The sequence below is a fragment of the Bubalus kerabau genome, chromosome 18 (assembly GCF_029407905.1).
Source record: "Bubalus kerabau isolate K-KA32 ecotype Philippines breed swamp buffalo chromosome 18, PCC_UOA_SB_1v2, whole genome shotgun sequence".
In the NCBI taxonomy this organism is placed as follows: domain Eukaryota; kingdom Metazoa; phylum Chordata; class Mammalia; order Artiodactyla; family Bovidae; genus Bubalus; species Bubalus kerabau.
Window position 1 is genome coordinate 69,848,860 of NC_073641.1, and position 22,389 is coordinate 69,871,248.

Sequence of the window (22,389 nt, forward strand, 5' to 3'; positions counted from 1 at the left end):
CCCCGCCAAGTGTGTGCCTGTGTGCCCGGGGATGAACACACACACACACCCACGTGCATGCACACACACACATGTGCATGCACACACAGGCACACATGTAGTCTGGTCCAAGAGCTCCGCACGGATTTTTCTTCTTCCTGGGACGCCTGCTGGTGGAGAGACCACACGGCCAGCTGGTGCTGGAGACGGCCCCTGCGCCTGCCGGCTCACAGGTTGGACGTGGAGCAGGCCTCGCAGCACTGCTGGCCGTAGAAGCGGTGGCCACACACCCCGTGCCGGGGCACCAGGGCGCACCAGAGGAAGCGGTCCCCGCAGGAGGCGCCTGAAAGCCAGCAGCCCCGCGTCAGTCACCCGTGCCGCACCCCACCCCGGGTCGGCCGCCACCCGCGGAAACCCCGGCAAGTCAAGGCAAGCCTGCCGTCACCCTGTAGCTGCTCTGCAGGGAGGGCAGCTCTGCAGGTCACATGGACCATGTGGGTCGTGCTGTTTTCACAAGATCTTTCTTGGCAGGTTCCTGCAAAGCTGGCGTTTTCTGCTTTTCCTGCTAAACACCCCCCACGGAACCACTCAGCCACCCGAGACAACGGGTCTTCTGTGGACTGGACTCTGGTTCTCGGGTCCCTGATTGAAGCAGACCACTCACTCTCCTCCAGCCCCATTTTCTCCTCCAGGAACCTCGACAGACAGACAGGGCACGGTGCTGCAAAAACCCAAGGCACTTTGGGTATGTGTGCAGGGATCGCGTTTACCGAGCAGCCAAGGAGCAGCAGGAGGAGAAGGGGACGACAGAGGATGAGATGGTTGGATGGCATCACCGACTCAATGGACATGAATTTGAGTGAACTCTGGGAGTTGGTGATGGACAGGGAGGCCTGGAGTGCTGCAGTCCATGGGGTCGCAGAGTCGGACACGACTGAGCGACTGAACTGAACTGAAGGAAATCCCATGGACAGAGGAGCATAGAACGCTGCAGTCCATGGGGTTGCAAAAGAATGGGACATGACTTGGCGACCCTAACATCAACAACAAATGAATACGTTGGGGTCTCTTTTAACTTGGGGTGCAAAAGGCTGCTTTACTCAGAATGGCCTTCCCTGAATACAGACAGCAGCACAGAAACACAAGAGGCAGTTGTGCTTGCTGAAAGCCAAATGGCTCTCACAGCCTCCTGTGCCGTTTCCGGGGAGGAAGGCGTGAGCAGCGAGCGGTCTGCTCCGTGGGCCCTTTCATGGGCAAAAACTGGTGGAGGTGGAGAGAGAACAGGTGTAGCGGACACAAGACCCTCTAACCCGCGGGGACCCCTGGTTGCTCAGCTCTCTTGGCAACCACTCCAGAAACCCGACAGCCCCAGCCGGATCGCGAAGGTCAAACCCGGGGGGGGAGGGGGGCCCCGACACTCACCTTTCTTCTCTGCGATGGGGCAGAACCGGGTGTTGCAGGCCTGGGAGACGGTGGGCTTCTGCAGCACGGAGCAGCCCGCGGCCGGCCGGCCCCCTGCCAGGCACCGCACGGACCGCGTCTGCACGCCGCCCCCGCAGCTGGTCGTGCACTGTGGGGGACACGAGCCGCCATCACGCTGGGCCACCCGGCCGTCCAGCCACCCCTTTCTACAGGTGCCCTCCATCCAGGCTCCTCAAGGCAGTCTCTTCCTCTGTCTCTCGACCGGGGTGGGGAGCTGAACACAAGCCGCATATTTCCCAGGTATGGACACTGGGAAGACGGGCCCAGAAGTCTGAACATTCTTGAATCATCAAGGGTTCGATGGACACACACAAAAAAAGCAGCACATGTCTGGGGATACAGGCTGCAGGTCCGTCACGAGACACTCTCACAAGCCAGCCTTTCTGGTGCCCCTGACTCGGAAAAGCTTGACAAGCCAGCCCCCCACCCCACAGAGGTGCAAAGACACCCCTCTCGACCCGAAGTTTTGCAGGGACTCTTGATGCCTGGGCATGGCCGCCCCCCCCCCCAGGAACACCATGTCCCTACACTGGGGCCCCGCACTCTGAGGCTCAGAGCACAGTGGAGCCAGGGCAGGGAGACGCGGCTCCGTCAGACCAGTCCTTACCAGCGGGCCGGGCACATAGCCCATAGACCACGGCGGTGGGTCCACTGGAGACCCACTGCTGGCAAGAAACCGGGAGAGACCCAAACCTGCAGCAATGAATCTCCCAGAAAGAAAGCGGCTCACACTCTAGACTGAATTCTGACAAGCTCACGGCATGGCTCATACAAGGCTGCGTGTTCAAGAATGCTAAGAATGTTAAGTGGTAGAGGAGCCCCTGCAGAAAGACGGGGTCAGGAAACAATCTGGAGGTCCTGCTGCGCGGTGGGTTAAGTTAAACAGTCGCATTAACGCATGAGGATAAAGCTCTGCTGATTTGGAGACACACACACAACTCAGGCTGCTGCCAAGATGTGTGGACAGGACCAATGCTGGGATCCCCCTGGAGCAGCGGCCCGGGGGTGGTCTTCCACAGCCAAAACCGCCCATGGCCAGACGCTGAGGACCCCCTGCAGACAGAGCCAGGGGAGGTGGCTTGTAAACCCCTTGGGAGAGGGACACAGTGATGCAGTAAGTAGAACATCTTGGTCTGCCCCTCGACGGAGGAGAGAAGCTGGAAACAGAGAGTCCCCAGAACTCATAAGCTGAAGGAGTTGTTCTTTCTTCTTTTTTCCCTCTTTCGGGACAGGACATCTGGGCCTCTGGAGAGAAAACCCAGGGCTTTTCGCTGATGAGTGTGTGGGTTTGGAACCCACCCTGTGAGGATGAGCCCTGCTCTTCAGAGCCAACATTATCTGCGAACGCTGTGGGTCGCCCCTTTTCAGGGTAGGACACCGGCAGCCAGGAGCGCGACAGCGCCGCAGGCGGACTGGTGACGCGTCCCCAAGTCGTCAGGCCCGCTCGGGTCGTGTCAGCTGTCTTCCTGGGGCTGCGGCGTCTCGGACTCGTGACACATGCCCGAGTTGTCAGGCCCGCCCGGCCGCGCCAGCTGTCTTCCTGGGACTGTGGCGTCTCTGAGTGTTCCGGCAGAACCACGCTCCTGGCCTGCAGCCTCTGACTCGGGTCCCAGGCGCTCCCTCAGCCCCTGTCCCAGGCTGGGAACTCACTCAGGGACCTGGTTCCTAGTTCTCATCCTTACTTTCTCATCCATAGTGTTGAACCTCTGCCTTGGAGTTGAATTTCTTTCATCACGAGCAGCAGGGGCAGACCACCACTCTCTGCGTATATCGTATCAGTTTATATCTGAACCCAAGTTGTGGGCACAGAGGTTGATATAACGATATTTACAGAAAACAGTTTTTACAATTAAAATTCACCTTTTAACATGCTGGTACTTTTGACCTAGTTAAAACAGGAAATTCTTGAAAAGGATACAGTCCAAATGTCCTGTGGTCCAGTATTTTAAATGAAACAGTTTCTAATACCATTCAGGGAGGGGTTCCTGTATTTCTAAATGAAAAGGTGACATCAGATTTGAAGATGTGGGTGCTAAGTCACTTCAGTTGTGTTCGACTCTTTGCCACTCCATGGACCTCAGCCCGCCAGGCTCCTCTGTCCATGGGATTCTCCAGGCAAGAATACTGGGGTGGGCTGCCAAGCCCTCTCTCCAGAGGATCTTCCCCACCCAGGGACTGAACCCGTGTCTCTTCTGTCTCCTGCACTGGCAGCTGGGTTCTTCACCGCTAGCACCGCTGGGAAGCCCCAGGTTTGGAGATAAGCAGAACCAAAGGCACAAACACACCTAGAGGGCAGGTGCAGAGTGGGCGGCGAGCGAGAGCAGCCTCCGGAGGCTTCGAAGGTGCCACTGCTCTCCACGGCCTGGCCGCAGAGCGCACAGTGCCGACGACAGGGACACCAGCCCCAGACGAGGGGGAAGCTGCTCTGGAGGGGAAAGTTCTCCAGATAAGGACCAGACGCGGCTGCCCTCAGGCACTCATGGATTTGCTTTTCATCTGAAATTCCACATTCCGCAAACACTCCCTGAATACTCAGTATGGAGAGTGTGCCCTGGTGGACACTGGGGACTGTACATATAAAATATGCATGCATGTATGTGTACATGTATGTCAACATGGGAAAGCGATGGGGAGCAGACATCCACCTGTGGTTCCCGGGATCAGCCTCTGGAATCAACGAAGATCCCGCTTGCTGGCCCTGAGAGATCTTCTGCGATGGGGGTGTCCTGGTGGCCCGGTGTCCTGTGGATCCCATAAACTTGGTAGGACTTCACCTCGGAGGTCCTGGAGCCAGTGTTGCCTGATACGGTTATGAGAGCAGGCCAAGGCGGGAGCACAGACGTTCGTGGCCGTCCCTGCTATCGTCCTCATCTGCTTTCTCTGTTTTCTTCATGTGGACCATTTTTAAAGTCCCTACTGAATTTACTGCAATATTGCTTCTGCTTTATGTTTTGCTTTTTGGCCTTGAGGCATGTAAGATCTTACCTCCAGGGATCAAACCTGCACCTCCTGCACTGGAAGGCCAAGCCCCAACCACCAGCCCGCCAGGCAAGTCCCTTCCTTTGCTTCTTAAAAACTGACCACCCAGACCCAAGTGCCCAAGAAGACACTGGGCTCTGAGCTGCTCTTGTGTTGCCTTCACTCACAGTTGGCAACGGGACAGGCAGAGAGGGCTGCGAGGAGCCCAAAGCCGGAAGCAGGGCCAGGAAGGAGGCTGGGTCAACAGTAGTGTGTGCAGAAGTCTTCCCTTACAGCCGCAGGGAGCACGGGAGGAGGAGGGAACCGGGGACACGGAGACGCCAGGACAGATCCCGCAGCCCCTCTCGGCCTGGGCTGGCCAAGCCCGGGGACCAGGCGGGTCACAGCCATTCTGGGGGCTCAACCCCCAATCTCACTTGCTCAGCTTTGTGGTTGGCCTCAAACAGACTTACAATCACCTGTTTCTTCCAGATCTCGCATTTCTTCCTCATCCATACTCACCTCTGGGGAGCTCAGCCCAGCTTTTACCCAAACCATTACATCCTCTTACCCTCCACAGGGTTAGGGTTTAGAACAACCACGCTGAGCCTGTGTGCTCAGTCGTGTCCAACTCTGTGAGACCCCATGGACGGTAGCCCACCAGGCCCTCTGTGCATGGGATTCTCCAGGCAAGAACACTGGAGTGGGTTGCCATTTCCTTCTCCCGGGGATCATCCCGATCCAGAGATTGCACCCACAGATCCTCCATCTCCTGCATTGGCAGGCTGGTTCTTCACCACCAGCGCCACCCAGGAGGCCCTAGAACAATCACAAGTGCCCTAAAAGACGGAGTAACCTTTGGAGATCACTCCCTGGAAGTGCCCCCGGAACCCCGACCCCCAGAAACCCAACACCTCACGGGCTCTGGAGGGAAGGGCCTGGAGCTGGCTCCATGGGCCTGGGGGCTACACTCCGGCAGAAACCTTCCAGCCCAGGGCAGCTGGCAACACCGAGGAGGGGCTCTGCCCGCCACCCCTTCATCCCTACCTGAGACCAGGGCGAGGCAAACCAGCCGGCTCGCGGGGGTCCTGCAGCAGCAAATGCGGGGCGTCTGGGGCAGGGAAACGGGGCGCAGGCACGCTGCAGCTGCAGCTGGGGCTGCGGCAGGTGCAGGCACTTCTTGGAGGCCAGCTCACGGTACTTCCCAGACACGTACTTCTCAGCACACTTCAGGAACCTTTTCTGGGTTCCTCTTTCACAGGTAACAGAGCACTGAAAAGAAGACAACCAAGGATGTGCGTGAAAGGCATGTCTCCCCACGTGGTGGCCGTCTCTCTTGCAAAATTGTTGAGTGGAGATGCCTCCTAATTACGTCAGCCTGAACATTTATAGATGTGTGAACAGTCAGTCCATCCTAAACGACATCAACCCTGAATACTCATGGGAAGGACTGATGCTGAAGCTGAAGCTCCAATACTTTGGCCACCTGATTGATACTTTTGAACTGAGGTGTTGGAGAAGACTCTTGAGGGTCCCTTGGACTGCAAGGAGATCAAATCAGTCCATCCTAAAGGAAATCAACCCTGAATGCTCATTGGAAGGACTGATAATGAAGCTGAAACTCCAATACTTTGGCAACCTGATGCAAAGAACTGACCCACTTGAAAAGACCCTGATGCTAGGAAAGATTGAAGGCAAGAGGAGAAGCAGACGACAGAGGATGAGATGGCTGGATGGCATCACCAACTCAATGGACATGGGGTTGGGTGAACTCCGGGAGTTGGTGATGGACAGGGAGGCCTGGCGTGCTGCAGGCCATGGGGTCGCAAAGAGTCGGACACAACTTAGCGACTGAACAACAAACAGTGAAATTTATGGGACCTCGGCATTTTAAAATGGTGTTAACAGCATCTGCCAAAAAAACAACAACTCTCTTGAGGTCACAGTGGCCTGGTACTAGAGACATAAGTTGGGGCAGGGCAGTTAGAAACCATGAAGGGAGTAATTCGGAGCTATCACTGCACTGGGGAATGAAGATGCTGGGCTGTAACCGATACCAGAATGCACTGGAATCTACCGCACAAGGATGTCAGGTACACCCCAGAGCTCCTCAGATTCACACACCCAACAACAGCGTGATGCTGGCCCCTAGCACAGGGGCAGGCAGGGGAGACCCAGGGCTTCCATCTCCCCCGGGAAGCTGAGTGCTGCCCTGGACAGAGCACAGCAGGCTCATTCGTTCCGACCAGACGTGCTCTGAGCCCGAGCTGCCGCTGCAGCCGCACCCTCTTGCATGGACAGCGGGGCCCTGGGCCAACCTGTGGCCAGGCGGGGCTGCAGCCACGTGACACATGGGGATGACCCAGAAGGCCAGGCACAGACTGCACCACAAGGCTGGCTCGGAGGTCACAGGGCAGGTCCTGGGGGCTGGCATCGCTGCCCCGGGCTGGCATGTCTGCAGGTCCCATCCACGGAGGAGGCTGGGTGCCCGGGGCTCTGGCCTCATGCTCAGGCTCGGCTTTGGGGTGTTCTTGGCGGGTCCTGCTGCCAGAACAGAGCTGGAGGGCTCCTCTCGGGGGCTTGTTGGGGCCAAGCCTGAGAGAAGCTCTGGGGTGTGGTGAGTGTATGTGTGTGTGTGCACGCCCGAATGTGTTAGATATTCAGGACAAGGGATTTCCACCTGGACACCTTCCAGACATAATGTGTGAGGACAGAAACAACAGCAAAGTATGCATTACATGCCTGCCTGCCTGCTAAGTGGCTTCAGTCGTGTCTGGCTCTTTGTGAGCCCATGGACTGTAGCCCACCAGGCTCCTCTGTCCATGGGATTCTCCAGGCAAGAATACTGGAGTGGGCAACCATTCCCTTCACCAGGGGATCTTCCCAACACAGCGATCAAACCCCGCGCTGCAGGCAGGTTCTTTACCACCGCGCCACCTGGGAAGCCCTTACTAGGCAGATCAACCTGTTTCCTTCCTAAGGACTCAGCCTCTGGAGATATGCATAGAATCAAATGTCTCCTAATGACTACATGATTCAGTCATCTAGACACTGATGCCCCTGTTCTCAGGTGCGAGAGGATCGGGAGTTCTTCCTTACCAGCAGCAGGGTTCACGCAGTAGTGATGCTGTTTTTATTTTTCAGGGGCAAACAAGTGCTGTCTCACTCTGGATAAATGTCCTGCCTGGCACGCCATCACTTTATAGAGGCCTTCCTCCCTCCTGGACTAGACGCCATTGGTGGCCTGGGTGGGGATGAGACCCCGAGTCTGTCCCTGAGGGCCAGGGATCAGGGGGCCTTCTTTCCCTGGTTGCTATGGAAACCAGCTGTGTGGGCTGCATACACGCATGCATCTCAGGACACGCTATCTCCTCCTGCGGTCACCCCCCTGCCCCACCACCTAGGCACGTCCTGGGAAACGGCTGCAGCTGCTCGGGGTGAGGTGGGTCCTCCAGCCCACAGCGGGCATGATGAACACTCCCCACTGCTGGCATCTGTTCACCCACCTATCCATTCCACATCGAGGGAGGGATGATTGTGTGGGTGACCTGGGTGGGGTGTTGCACGGATGTGATACGAAAGCCAGAGAACACGCCAAGGAGTGGAGGCCAGGTGTGTGGCTGAATACCAGGGGCAGTGGGACCGGAGACTTAGAGGAAAGGAGCGGAAGCAGAGGAACCCAGCAAGGATGGGTGGCCCTGAGGTGGAAGGTGGTTGACCCAGTTCCACCTGGACCCGGCACGCCTACATGGGACCAATGTGTCTACCTGGGACCAGTGCATCTACCTGGGATCTGGCACACCCACCTGGGAAGGTGCACCCACCTGGGACCAGGCGGACACAAGCCACTGCAGCTTCTTGTGCTTGTGGCAGCGCCTGAGCAGACAGGCCTCGTGAGTCCTGGGCTTGGGCTCCGCGGTGCAGACGGCGTCCGGCAGCAGCTGCGCCCTGGCCGAGGGGTTGGTGCTCTTACAGGCCACGGACCTCTTCCGCCAGCCCTTCCCGCAGGTTCGTGAGCACTGCGCGCAGGAAGAGCGAATGTCGGCTCCCTCGAGAGGGGGATGGGACCAAGCTGGGGCTCCAGCCCTGAGCCCCGCGGCAGGGGAGACTCCAGTTGCCCCCACAGCCTGCACTGCACAGGAGGGACCCCATTCACCACCCCACCCATGCCAGCCCCCCCCCACCTCACTTACCTCCGCCCAGGGCCCGGTGCTCCACGCCGGGGGGCAGCTCTGAGGCTGGCAGGCCTGTCGGCTGGAGGGGACAGGCTGTGGACACAGGCTGGCCGAGACCCGCTCCGATTTGTAGTGCGCGCGTCGCGTGCACTGAACCGCCCGGCTCTGCGTGCCCCCTCCGCATGTGCGGCTGCAGGCGCTCCAGTTCCCCACCGACCAGCTGCGGGGACAGGGGACCCCACGGTGAGGGGCGGGGCTGCGTCTCCAGGAGGAGGGGGCAGGGTCCGGGGCGGGGCACCAACCTGCATAACTTCCCACCTGCTGCCTCGTGTGTGCAGTCCTTTTCAGTACTGCGTGCGGTCTCCCAGGCCCCTGCCCCTTCTAATTTCCTGATTAGTGTTCCTGACGTCAGGCCTCCCCTCCCCTGGCTGTCAGTTTCTCTTGGACTTGGAAATAACTCCCCTCAACGCAGTGCATCTGTTCCCCCCACCCCAACCTTTTCCTAAAAGGAAAATTTCAAACGTATACGAAAATAAAGGCCCTCTGTGTCCCTGTCCACCCAGTCTCAAAGATTATCAGTTTATGTTCCCGATCCCTATGGCATTTTGAAGCAAATTCTAGACATACTAATATCTCAGTACACACCTCTAAAAGATAAGGAGTCAGGTTTTTCAGCCTAATTATAATGCCATTGTGACATTTGAAAATTTTAACAATAATCCCTTAACATCTTTAAATAGTCAATGTTCCATTCCCAATTATGTTGTCCCTGTCAAAATTTAATCTGCTTGCTGGAGTCAGAATCCAAATAAAGCTCCTGCTTTGAATTGGTTGATGTGTCTTTTTTTTAGTCTATAGGCTCTCCGAAATTTCATTTAGTTTTCTCTTTGTTACAGAATGACAGAAAGATGGCTCACCTTACTACATCTCTACAGCTTTCTTTTTCTTTCTTTTTTTTTTTTTTTTTGCTGATCACAGGACTTGGCAAGCTACATCTCTGTGGTATCACTTAGAAGGCTCTCTGTCCTCTGCCCTTCTTGCAATTAAGTCATTAGTCTAAAGACTGTCATATTTGGGGGTTTTTGTTTTGTGTCTATAGATGCCCTGAAATTGTACCAATACTAGGTGGGCTGAGCCCCCCAAATTGCTGAACAAAACCACCAGCATGCGTCCTCAAGTTCTCAAAGGGGTCTGGGACCCAAATCATGGTCGAGCCTGTCTTTGGGCTTTTGTGAAAGTTCTAAGGAAGAAGGAGGCGATGGAGGGAGGAGAGGGGAGTCGATGGCACTTGCTGGATTGGGAAGCGGGGTGAGCCCACCCCGGGACTTGGCAGCGCTGCAGTGGCACCAGGCGCACTCGGGCTGCGCTGTGAGATGGGATAGCGCCTGCCGCATCAGGAGACAAGGGTGCCACAGCTATCTGAGATTCCGGCCCTCCCACACGGGTTTCCGAGCTGGGCCCCTCTCCCTGCACGAGGAACCTAAGGATGTCGCACCATCAGCAGTCCCAGCCCTCCAGTGTAAGCCAGGAGGCCCTCAGGGAATTCAAGAGAGAGAAAAACTTCTCCTTAAATGTGCAGGGTGCTGGCCCCAGATAGCTGAGATGCCTTATGGCAGGAATGACTTCAATGATCCCAGACTCTTGCATCTTCCCATGCATAGAAGAACACTAAATTCCTTAACTTGGTATCTGATTTTCCTTACTTAACAATCTTTGATGTTCAGACTGCCTGCCCTCCTTGTTGCAAGCTGGTGTATAGCCTGACTCCCCTCCGCCCCCTTGGAGCGGTTTTCTCAGGGTCACTGAGATGCCCTCTCCCGAGCTTGGAATCCTTAACATTCCCGATAAATAACTCTCTACTTTCAGGTTGCGACTGTATTTTTGTAGTTGACAGAACCATGATATGTTTACTTAGCTTTGTTTGTAGAAGCTTTGAGCTAGATTATGCCAAAGTATTTCTCATGAACAGACTCTATTATCCTTCTAAGAAAATTATTTAAAAACTGTGATTAAAAGTTTTACACATATAATAATAAACTATGTCAGGTTTGTAAGAACTGTTCCGTATCAACTGCGGAAATGCTCCCACTTCTCAGTGTTAACAAGATTGTTGCTGTTGTTTAGTTGCTCCGTTGTATCCGACTCTGCGACCCTGTGCACTGGAGCCCACCAGACTCCTCTGTCCATGGGATATTTCAGGCAAGAAATCTGGAGTGGGTTGCCATTCTCTTCTCCAGGGGATCTTCCCAACCCAGAGATTGAACCGTCATCTCCTACACTGCAGGTGGATTCTTCACTGCTGAGCTATTGGGAAGCCTGGTCTTTACCATCATGTTAAACCATGTTAAGTTATGCAAACCCCTTAGGAAACCCAGGCTTTGGGCTCCTGGCTGCGTTGATTCTTCATCTGGAGGCTCTCCATTGCTTTTCTATTTTTTATGTTTCCTCCCACTTTTTACATTTGCCTCTCAACTGCGCAGCCTCATAAACTCTAACTGGTCAACCCTGGGTCTGTGGAGGTGTCTTGGCTGCTCCGAGGCTTTTCACATCCCTGTGTTAAGTCCTCGGTCTCCACCATCTTAAGCTGTTCCAGTGGGTTGGTCCATGCTCTGACCTCCTCTTAGCCGCACACCATTAAGAAATGGTCCTGTGCAAAAATCGTTCACACGGCATCTGGAGATGCCAAGTGCTTGCTTTGTTTCACAGGTAGAGCTCCGGGGAAATGTCTTGACTGCAGCTCAGGAAAGAGTCAAAATCCACACAAGCTTCTGTGCTGGTGTCTGAGGGTCCACTGAGCAGAACGAGGCATGTTGGGTGGCTGACGAGCGGCCATACCTGTCCTGCTGTGGTCTAGTTTTTCAAGTCCGCCAGCTGGAAGAGAGCAGGCGGCTGGTGTGACTCCCGTCAGTCAGGTGTTCCAGGCAGGGCCTGGAGCACGCGGCCACCCGGCCACCACGGTGCTGCCCCAAGCCCAGGGGTCACCTGGCAGGACTGACCCTGCAGCTCTCAGAGCTGCCTGGACAAGTGGTGGAGTTTACAGTAGTTACTCAACAGTCTGGGCAGGGTTCCCTGGCACTGTCTGCCCCATATTCAACGTCACTAATTGTCAACAGTCAGGAGCTGCTTCTCATAAAATGACTTTTGCCTTCCCATTAAAAAAATAGCAACATTTTGGTTTTGGTTATTTAATGTTTCCTCTGAAACTGCAACAAGGGTATTTGAAAATGCAAATTCTCAACAAGGGTATTTGGTTTAGTGCAGTACGCTGTCGTGAAGCACTCCCCAGGCAGCCTCAGGGCTGTGACCGCCCTTCAGGCTCAGAGGTCACCCTTGGTGGGGACCAGACCTGTGGCTCACGGCCTAGCCCCACCTGTATGGTCAGCTCAGGGCTGTCACAGAGTCAGCATCAGAAAGTGCTAACTTCATTTTAGAATTGGGTTTCAGTGTCTCTTCCTGCTCCCTTCAAAGTGTTCAGACAAAGCACCCTGCTGATCCCATTTTCAGGAGTAACTCCTGGTCGTCGGTGGAGTGGCCTCTCATAACTCAGTAAGCACATGGGGTAATGACCGGGCAGAACCCAGTTCATGGGGTGAACCTAGAGAAGGCCGTGTTCACCGCTGGGTTTAGCTCCAGGGAGGTGCAGGCTGGACGGGGTGAAGGACAGCATGCGAACACAGCTCCAGTTACAAAGTGTCCCCACGTCGGTCAGGACTTTCACAGGCTGGTGTCTGACACCGCCTTCAGGAAGGATGCTCTCAGTCACATTGCCCGCTTTGACTTTGTGACATGATCTTTAGAATCCTCTGACTACAAATACGGACATTCACACGCCCCATACTCAGTGGCCTGGACTGTGACAGCTGCCATGGCGGCCCAGCGGTCACTGGGTGGGTTTTGAAGATGGAAGGACCTTGTCTTCATAGGAAACTACAGCCACGGCACACGTGCAGGTGATTTGAGGTTTACCACGCTTTCTGTCTACATGAAATTGTCGACTTAAAAAACATTCACAACCTAAAAAGCTGAGAGTTATGTTTTATTTGGTGGGAATTTTTAGGGCTTAAGCCCAGGAGGCAGAATCTCAAGGAACCCTGAGAGAACTCTTCAAGGAGCTGAGGGGAGGAGTCAGGTTACATAGAAGTTTTGTGACAAAGGGCAGGTAGTCTGAACATCAAAAGACTATTGTTGAAGAAAACCAGATATCTCAAGTGAAGGAATTTAGTGCTTTTCTGTATATGGGAAGGCACAAGGGTCTGTGCTCATTAAACTGTTCCTTTCATATGCTGTTGGGGCAAGTAACCTGTGTTTTCACATCCTGAGCTCCGCCCCCGGGGCTCACTGTGGGGAGTAGCCACTGTCGGCTGTTAGATCATAGGGATTCTCCTCCTTCCTGAGCGCCCCTAGGGTTCACCAGCTCACATTGGAGGGCTGCCATCGCTGAGGACTACGACACCCTTGTTTACTGATATGGCGGGAAATACGCCGCTGCTTTCAAGATAACAATGCACATCCCACAATAAACAGGTGCCAGTTTGAAAAATCTGCCTTAGCCGCAGGAAGAGAATGTCCACGAACACATTAACTTAAAGAGAGCAGACAGACTGGGAGCTGAAAGCTCAGTAACTGAGATCACAGGACTCAGGGTGATGAAGAGGGAGAGAAGCTGATTCCGGAGCCCATCTGGCAGCTGGCCACGCATGGGCTGTTCACTGGCCTAGCCCATCTGCTGAGTCGGGAATTACTGGTCTCTGTCAGGGGATGTTTCAACTGTATCACAGGGTGCCAGCTACGCTCCAGGCCAGTTCTGAGGCAGAAGTCCAGTGCTGAAAGGGCCAATGATCTCGGTAACCAACTGTGCGAGTGAGTGGTGTCAGAGGCCAGAGCTGTTGGACACACAGCTTGCACTCTGCACTCCTGCCTTGATGCCCGGAGCAAGTCCTCCTGAAGTGCAGCAGTAAGTACATTAGAAGTAACAGCAACACACCAAACACACACGCACGTCCTCCACCACGTGTTGGCAGGGATGTGCTAGACCTTCCGGCTGTCTGCTGGATGCATTCTTCCAGAATCAATGCTGGGGAAAGGCCTCCATGGTCACCCCAGAACTGAAAGTCCATTACTGATGACTGGCTGGCAAGGATGGGGGCCAGACTTCAGGAAACTGGGCACCTGGATCAAGAATCCAGGCTCTGGGAAGCTGGCAGCTTAACAGTGACTTCATTTTGTTCAGTCTCAAAAGGCAAAATCCTTTGTTTGATGTGAAAGTGAAGGAGAGATTTATAATGAGTCATGCACAGGACTGAATTTTTTCATCGTTAAGGCAGCATTTCTTTGCTGACTCACATGGAGCCAAACTGCAGGACCTCAAAACCTCCCCAAAAAGGAGGTTCGGTGGGTGTTAATTTTACAGACTGAGAGAAGCCAAAGATACGGAGATTTTTTATTATTCAGGGGCTGATGTACTATTTTTACTGAACTTTCCTGTCTCACTCCCCTGTCATCAAATGTTATCTTAAGAAGAATCAGAAAGATCTACAGAGCTTCATTTACATGGGGGAGGCACGGGAAATGGAATTATGAGGGATGCACAGGCCAAAGAAATCTACCTCGCTGTCTGTTCCAGACAGCCTTGATAATTCCCTGTTTCAGCAAAAACCCTTCATCTGGAGGGTTTTTCTCTGCAGACCATGGAGGGTGTGTGTATCCCATTAACTCAAATGAAAAACCCCAGCTCATAAAAGGTGAGAGGGAAATGCTTAGATTCCGAGTGACAGTGAAGGGCTGCTTCTTTGCAGGGCTGCTCCCTTTAGCCAGTTTCCACGGGAAACTGGAAGAAAGAGGCTGAGTCTTAGACTTGGGTAGGGCTTCAGATATGGTCTGCTTTTCCAGTTGTATGTTATGGATGGGGAAGTGGCACCTCAAGAAGCAAAGGGTCATGGAGGGAGTGGATAATGCAAACAGGATGGAGCTCAGGACTCCCCCAGCGCTGCCCTCTGCCTCATCCTTGCTCTGCTGGGAAGAGTGAGCTTCTTCCCATTGTGAGATGTCAACGTGGGGAAGGCAGCCACCTCCCTCTCCTCTTCACCCCATTCAGCACCCAACCATCGAGCCAGCTCTGTGTCACAAACACCTCTGCTATGGAGTAAAAATAAAAAAACTGGGGTGGTAACTACATACAGGTAGCTCAGTGAGCAAACTATACCCAACTGCAACTGAAACTGAGTAATGACTTGGTTGGAGGTAACTCCCTCCACTTTCACAGGGTTCGCACCCCAATTCTTGTGCCCCAGTATGACCCCGGGGGCTGAGAGGACCTGTGGCTCAGCCCAGTGCTGAGACAGTGTTTCCCAAACCACGGCTGCCTGGCAGGGCTTTCAAACATCCACATGTACCTGGTCTCTCCCCTGCTCTGCAGGAACCACAAATCTGCGGTTAAGAGTCAGAAATCTGAATTTTTGCAAAGCCCTCCTTCCCTGGATTGGGATGGAGGGCTCTGTAAAAGCCCTTGAGATGACCAAGAAACAGGACACCTGCTCATCAGGGCAGTCCAGGGCTCTGGCTCCTGCGGGTGGTAACTGCCCTCGCTCCCAGTTGTGTTAAAGTGGCTGGAAGAAACACAAGCTGGAATCAAGATTGCCGGGAGAAAGATCAATAACCTCAGATATGCAGATGACACCACACTTATGGCAGAAAGTGAAGAGGAACTAAAAAGCCTCTTGATGAAAGTGAAAGTGGAGAGTGAAAAAGTTGGCTTAAAGCTCAACATTCAGAAAATGAAGATCATGGCATCCGGTCTCATCACTTCATGGGAAATAGATGGGTAAATAGTGGAAACAGTGTCAGACTTTTTTTTTTTGGGCTCCAAAATCACTACAGATGGTGACTGCAGCCATTAAATTAAAAGACGCTTACTCCTTGGAAGGAAAGTTATGACCAACCTAGATAGCATATTCAAAAGCAGAGACATTACTTTGCCAACAAAGGTCCGTCTAGTCAAGGCTATGGTTTTTCCTGTGGTCATGTATGGATGTGAGAGTTGGACTGTGAAGAAGGCTGAGCGCTGAAGAATTGATGCTTTTGAGCTGTGGTGTTGGAGAAGATTCTTGAGAGTCCCTTGGACTGCAAGGAGATCCAACCAGTCCATTCTGAAGGAGATCAGCCCTGGGATTTCTTTGGAAGGAATGATGCTAAAGCTGAAACTCCAGTACTTTGGCCACCGCATGTGAAGAGTTGACTCATTGGAAAAGACTCTGATGCTGGGAGGGATTGGGGGCAGTAGGAGAAGGGGACGACAGAGGGTGAGATGGCTGGATGGCATCACTGACTCAATGGACGTGAGTCTGAGTGAACTCCAGGAGTTGGTGAGGGACAGGGAGGCCTGGCATGCTATGATTCATGGGGTCACGAAGAGTCAGACACGACTGAGCGACTGAACTGACTGAACTGATGCTATTTTTAATGATTATGAGAACTCAGAGGTGCCAGTAAAACATCAGGGGCAAAGCCTGGTGAGTAGGTTCCTCTCCAAAAAGCCATCGACCCTCACTCCCCATCACAGGAAATCAGAAAAGCCCACTCAGGCAACCCCATTGCCTGGCAGCTCCCATGCCCCGGCCACCCCATCTTCAAGCATCATCCCTGGCTGTAAACACTCTTCTCTGGAGCTGGCATCTGGCCCCAGATTCAGCGACTGAGCCTCTCGGAGGCTTGCATGTCAGGCAGGCTTGGGCTCCTTCTGGAAGAAAGACTTCTCAGAACCAAAGTGGTGGAGAAGCTGGGTCAGAACAGAGCTGCTCCTCCTATATGGCCCTTCTGACCTCAAAGTGAAGTGCTCAGAGAAATAAAGGCAGACACATCCAGTGCTGACACTCTTCTGATCCTCCCAAACAACCCAACCTGACAGCTGGGGAGACACGGTTCCTATCTAAGGAAGGTCCCATGGAGCAAGGTCTTTGGAAATGCACATTTCTGTTAGGCATTGTCCACTTTAAAGTGCACAATGTGCAAAGTGAGGACTGGAGTCCGGGAGACAGCACCTCAGTGGCTCTGAGAAATCGCTCCCGAGAAGTGGGGGGGTTGGTGTGGGACAGGAAGGTCAGTACACATGTGATTTTGGTGAAGCGGAAGTTCGTGCAATTCAGCACATATCTTTCCAGAACGTTTCTGCTAATCTCACGAAGCTTTTGCTAATCACGAGAAGCAGCTGTCACCATGAAGGATTTTAGTGCTTTTCTATATATGGGGAGATACAAAAATTGGGCTCATAAAACCGGTTCCTGAAAATATCTGACAGTCTGAAGACCCGCCTCCAGTGTTGCCGTGAGCACAGAGGGCCTCATCTCTGCTCTCCACCCTGAACTCCTTGCAGCTTCCCTGGTGGCTCAGATGGTAAAGGATCTGCCTGCAATGAGAGAGACCTGGGTTCTATCCCTGGGTTTGGAAGATCCCCTGGAGCAGGGAATGGCAACCCACTCCAGTATTCTTGCCTGGAGAATTTCATGGACAGAGAAGCCTGGCAGTTACAGCCCATGGAGTCCCCAAGAATAGGACATGACCGAGTGACTAACTGAACTCCTTTCGAGGGGTGTTGAAGCTCAGCAGCTGTAGCAGTACATGATTTAATCCTTGTAGATACTCAATATTCAGAAAACTAAGATCATGGCATCCGGTCCCATCACTTCATGACAAATAGATGGGGAAACAGTGGAAATAGTGAAAGGCTTTATTTTCTTGGGCTCCAAAATCACCGCAGATGGTGACTGCAGCCGTGAAATTAAGAGACGTTTACTGCTTGGAAGGAAAGTTATGATCAACTTATACAGCATATTAAAAAGCAGAGACATTACTTTGCCAACAAAGGTCCACCTAGTCAAGGCTATGGTTTTTCCAGTAGTCATGTATTGATGTGAGAGTTGGACTATAAAAAAAGCTGAGAGCTGAAGAATTGATGCTTTTGAACTGTGGTGTTGGAGAAGACCCTTGCGAGTCCGTTGGACTGAAAAAAGATCCAATCAGTCCATTCTAAAGGAAATCAGTCCTGAATATTCAGGACTGATGTTGGAGCTGAAACTCCAATACTTTGGCCACTTGATGTGAAGAATTAACTCATCTGAAAAGATCGATGCTGGGAAAGATTGAGGGCAGGAAGAGAAGGGGACGACAGAGGATGAGATGGTTGGATGGCATCACCGACTCAATGGACATGAGTTTGAGTAAACTCTGGGAGTTGGTGATGGACAGGGAAGCCTGGCTGCTGCAGTCCATGGGGTCACAAAGGATCAGACATGACTGAGCAACTGAACTGAACTGAAATGAACTGAGAGATACGTGGCAAGTGCCAGTCTGTATCTGACAGGATGGAAGCTTGTGACAATAGATGTATTCATAGCTGGGGACACCATTTAGGTTACAAATATTCTACCACCCCGCCCCCTCAGTAGACAGTTGGTTTTTTACTGGGCAAGACCAATATAACTTCTGACATGAGACTCCTTCAGCGTCATCCCCCAAGAGAACAGAACAGTGGGCACCTCCTCCATCAGTCTGTTCCTGAGGATGCTCGCCGTCGGTTCTGTTCTTCTCTGAACACGAGATGCCCTCTGGATGGGCGCCTCCCTCTTACTGATGCATTTCCAGCCTCAGGAGCAGCTCCCCGCTCTGTTCTGAACTGACCCGTCAGATTCTTGGACGTCTTTTCTGTCTTGGCAAAACGGCCGGGCTGCTGCCTACTCCATGCTGAGCGCCAGGTGGGGTGAAGGGCCAGCCATGCCCCAGGCTGTCAGCATCCTTCCCTGACACCCAGTGACGCCTGGCCGCACAGGAACCAGCGGAGCCCTCCCTCAGGGCTGCCTCTGCCAGCTGAACTTGGAATCGGAATTATGTAATATAATGAGGCTTGGTGTCGCTGGATGAAACATGAGCTTGGAGAAGGAGAAGGCTGTTTCTATGAACACTGAGTTGAATCTCTGGAATGACTCAGTAGAGACCTGTCATTAAATGGAACTGCTCTCAGCTTAGGTGTGGCTCAGAGAAAAATAAAGTCTGGAGAAAACATGAAAGATTTAAGATGATTTTGCACCCGGGTGAATGGGACAGGTTTCAAGTTTTTTCCTTCAAGAAACAAACAGAACATCATAGGTGTGGGCATATTTTATGCAAATAATCAACTTAGATCTTTAATAGGCAGATTCCTACCCAAGTAAGCTTTGGTTATAACTGAAGGAGTTAGCAAATGGATGAACATTTCTGTATTTTAAGTGAAAACACAGGTTCAAGGCATATGTGTATCTATGTATTTTTAAAGGAGTTTCCCTTAATTTACCATTTTTATCAGTGGACCAAATAAGGGTCACTCTCATCCTCTGTCTGTTGAGAACGCTGACTCCCCACCATAAGCATCTCACCTGTAGAGACCTCTGCATCTCCATCACGTGGCGTGCCCACCTGGCATGTGAGGGAACTCAGAGCCAGCATTCCCCACTGCCCCACTGTGCCTCCTCTGCCCTGTGTGCCCATTCCAGGGGGTGGAACCCCTCTTGGTTTCTGTCCTTTAGCTCTTCCCATGTCTCCCCCCTTCACGGATTCTATTTCCCGATTCCCCAGCAAAGCTGCCCTTCCTGAGTGTGCGTGCATGTGTGCTAAGTCACTTCAGTTGTGTCTGACTCTTTGTGACACCATGGACTGTAGCCCACCAGGCTCCTCTGTCCATGGGATTCTCCAGGCAAGAATACTGGAGTGGGTTGCCATGCCCTCCTCCAGGGGATCTTCCTGACCCAGGGATCAAACCCACATCTCTTACATCTCCTGCATTGGCAGGTGGGTTATTTACCATTAGCACCACAAGGGAAGCCCCTCTGATCAAATCCAGGTCAATGGTGGTTCATTTTGTGTCAACTTGACTGGGTCATGGTACCCAGATATTTGCTCAAATATTAGTCCAGGTGTTTCTGGGGAGGTTTTTTTTTTGTTTTGTTTTGTTTTTAGATGAGGTTAGCATTTAACTCAGGAGGTTCTAAGTGACGTAGATTGTCCCCCATAACGTGGGTGCGCCTCGCTCAATCAGTTGAAGTCCTTAATAGAAAAATACTGAGGTTCCCCAGAAGAAGAGAATATTCTAGCAGCAGACAACCTTTGAACTTGAACCATGGCACTGACCCTTCCCTGGGTCTCCAGATTTTGGACCTGCCAGCCTCCACAATTACATGGGTCAATTTCTCAAAATCTCTGGCACACACACACACACAGGCACACACACACCCTCTACTGATTCTGTCTTTCTGAGAACCTGGCCCAGTATAAGATCTTTGTCATTTCCCATTTGAATTGCCTCTGCATTGGCCTCCTTGCTCCTGGGTTTGGTGTGATAAAAGCCAGCCTCCCATCTGCTACCAGGAAGTTAGTTTCGAATGGGCCCCTTCACTACCTAAAGTCCTTTCCAGTTCGGTTTCCTGGGATACGTGGTTCACCACCCAGGTGAACCTGCTGCATCACTGGGCTCCTTGCCTTCTTCCTCAGATACTTATGACTTGGCAAAGTACTAGATGCAGAGTACGAGGTGCAGGGTACAAGGCATAGAGCATTAGGTATAGGGTACTAGATGCAGAACGCCAGGCTCCCAGTACTAGGTGCAGGGTACTAGGTACAGGGTACTAGGTTTAGAGTACTAGGCTCCTAGTACTAGGTGCAGGGTACTAGGTGCAGAGTGCTAGGTTTAGAGTACCAGGCTCCCAGTACTAGGTGCAGAGTATGAGGTGCAGGGTACAAGGCGTAGAGTATTAGGTATAGGGTACTAGATGCAGAATGCCAGGCTCCCAGTACTAGGTGCAGGGTACTAGGTACAGGGTACTAGGTTTAGAGTACCAGGCTCCCAGTACTAGGAGCATGGTACTAGGTGCAGAGTGCTAGGTTTAGAGTACCAGGCTCCCAGTACTAGGTGCAGGGTACTAGGTGCAGAGTATTAGGTATGAGGTACTAGATGCAGAATGCCAGGCTCCCAGTACTAGGTGCAGGATACTAGGTACAGAGTGCTAGGTTTAGAGTACCAGGCTCCCAGTACTAGGTGCAGGGTACTAAGCTCCATCCTAGTGCAGGGTAAACTCCTTCTCCACCCCATCCTCCACCTTCCCTCTCCTCCTCCTCCTCAGCCCTCACCTGGCGGGTGAGGTCATTCACATGCAGTCCAGCTGGCTCTATAAATACAGCCTCTCCGTCTATCTACTCAACATACAAGCAAAGAAGGAAAGCCATGTTTCCTTACTGCATCAACTGTATTTCATATGTACTTTTTGACAGTCAATGAAGGGCTGATAAGGACATAACTAGTAAATATGAATTTTTAAAAAGTGAAAAAAAATCCCACAAAGACGTGCCCATTAATTTTGTTGCATTACTTCTAAGTGATTTTCTAATTATGGGTAAAGATCATGTGCTCAAGAGATCATGCTGCTGAAAGTATGTAATTCTCCACTTAGAAAAGAATTATTGAGAAACTTTAGAATTAATTCTAAAAATGGTGCTGGGGGAAGAATGAGGGAATATGGAAAACAATGGTGACCTAACGTATTTATTTACATCTGGAGAAAGGAAACATGGAAACTATCTCAACTATACTCAGCTGAATTAGAGACACAGGAGAGGCCCTGGGCAGGTTTTCCCATCTGTCCAGGTGTTTCTCACCTGAGCACAGGGCAGACATAGCTGGTCGCTGGTGAAGGAACATGGTTCTACACTGTGAAGGTTTAGATCCATCTTGAAACCAGTGCAACATCGTAAAGCAATTATCCTCCCAAAAAATAAAACAGATCCTGGAAAAGAACCTGATGCTAGGAAAGAATAAAGGTAAAAGGAGAAGAAAGGAACTCAGCCCTAAATGTTCATTGGAAGGACTGATGCTGAAGCTGAAGCTCCAACACTTTGGCCACCTGATGTGAAGAACTGACTCATTTCAAAAGACCCTGATGCTGGGAAAGACTGAAGGCGGGAGGAGAAGGGGATGACAGAGGATGAGATGGTTGGATGGCATCACTGACTCAATGGGCATGGGTTTAAGTAAGCCCTGGGAGTTGGTGATGGACAAGGAGGCCTGGCGTGCTGCAGTCCATGGGGTCACAAAGAATCAGACATGACTTAGGGACCAAACAACAACAACAACAGAGAAAAAAAGAAGTTAAAAAAAGCCTGTCTTTCAAAAAGAAAAGATGATGAGATACTTTGAGAACCCTAAGAGACGATGCTAAAGGTTTTTGAGTTATGGGAATAAGCAGACTCTTGCAGTTTCTTGACCTGCTTTCAGGCAACAGCTTATTAAGGAACGTTCCCAAAGGACAAAGACTCCTTCTCCCACCATGCCCAGAGAAAATGGCATTATGTTGTCCACAACACTTACACATTTTGATAGCAGGTGAGGAAATGATACAATTTATGGACAATCCAGTTGTATGAACAAGAGCTTACATGTTATGTAGATATGTGGATTCCACATGGGATTTCCTTGTTGATTTAGAGAAACTTTCCTATCCTGAAGATATGCCATTTTCCCTAATTGGGAAAGGATGAGGGAATGTTTACCCAAATCACTGAGCGGTGTGTGTGTAAATACACCCTTTAACTCACTCTAAGAGACACTCACAAGCTCACAACAGGAGGCTTGAACCTGTAAGAGTTCAGATTCTCTCAACTACTTGGATTATGCGTGGAGAAGGAAACGGCAATGCACTCCAGCATTCTTGCCTGGAGAATCCCTTGGACAGAGGAGCCTGGTGGGCTACAGTCCACAGGGTCGCAAAGAATCGGACAC

The 22,389-nt window shown here is 52.0% G+C and overlaps 1 protein-coding gene across 1 annotated transcript in view; it reads right to left on the reverse strand.

Moving 5' to 3' along the window:
* Positions 1-206: 206 nt before the first annotated feature.
* The window catches only part of LOC129633050 (A disintegrin and metalloproteinase with thrombospondin motifs 16-like), an 80,562-nt gene continuing 58,379 nt past the window's right edge, over positions 207-22,389 (reverse strand). The window contains exons 6-11 of the mRNA XM_055554829.1: positions 8,613-8,814; positions 8,244-8,438; positions 5,467-5,691; positions 1,402-1,549; positions 1,123-1,239; positions 207-322 (exon numbers count right to left, since the gene is read on the reverse strand). Of these exons, the coding sequence (XP_055410804.1) occupies positions 207-322; positions 1,123-1,239; positions 1,402-1,549; positions 5,467-5,691; positions 8,244-8,438; positions 8,613-8,814 (1,003 nt within the window). The remainder of the gene's footprint in view (positions 323-1,122; positions 1,240-1,401; positions 1,550-5,466; positions 5,692-8,243; positions 8,439-8,612; positions 8,815-22,389) is intronic.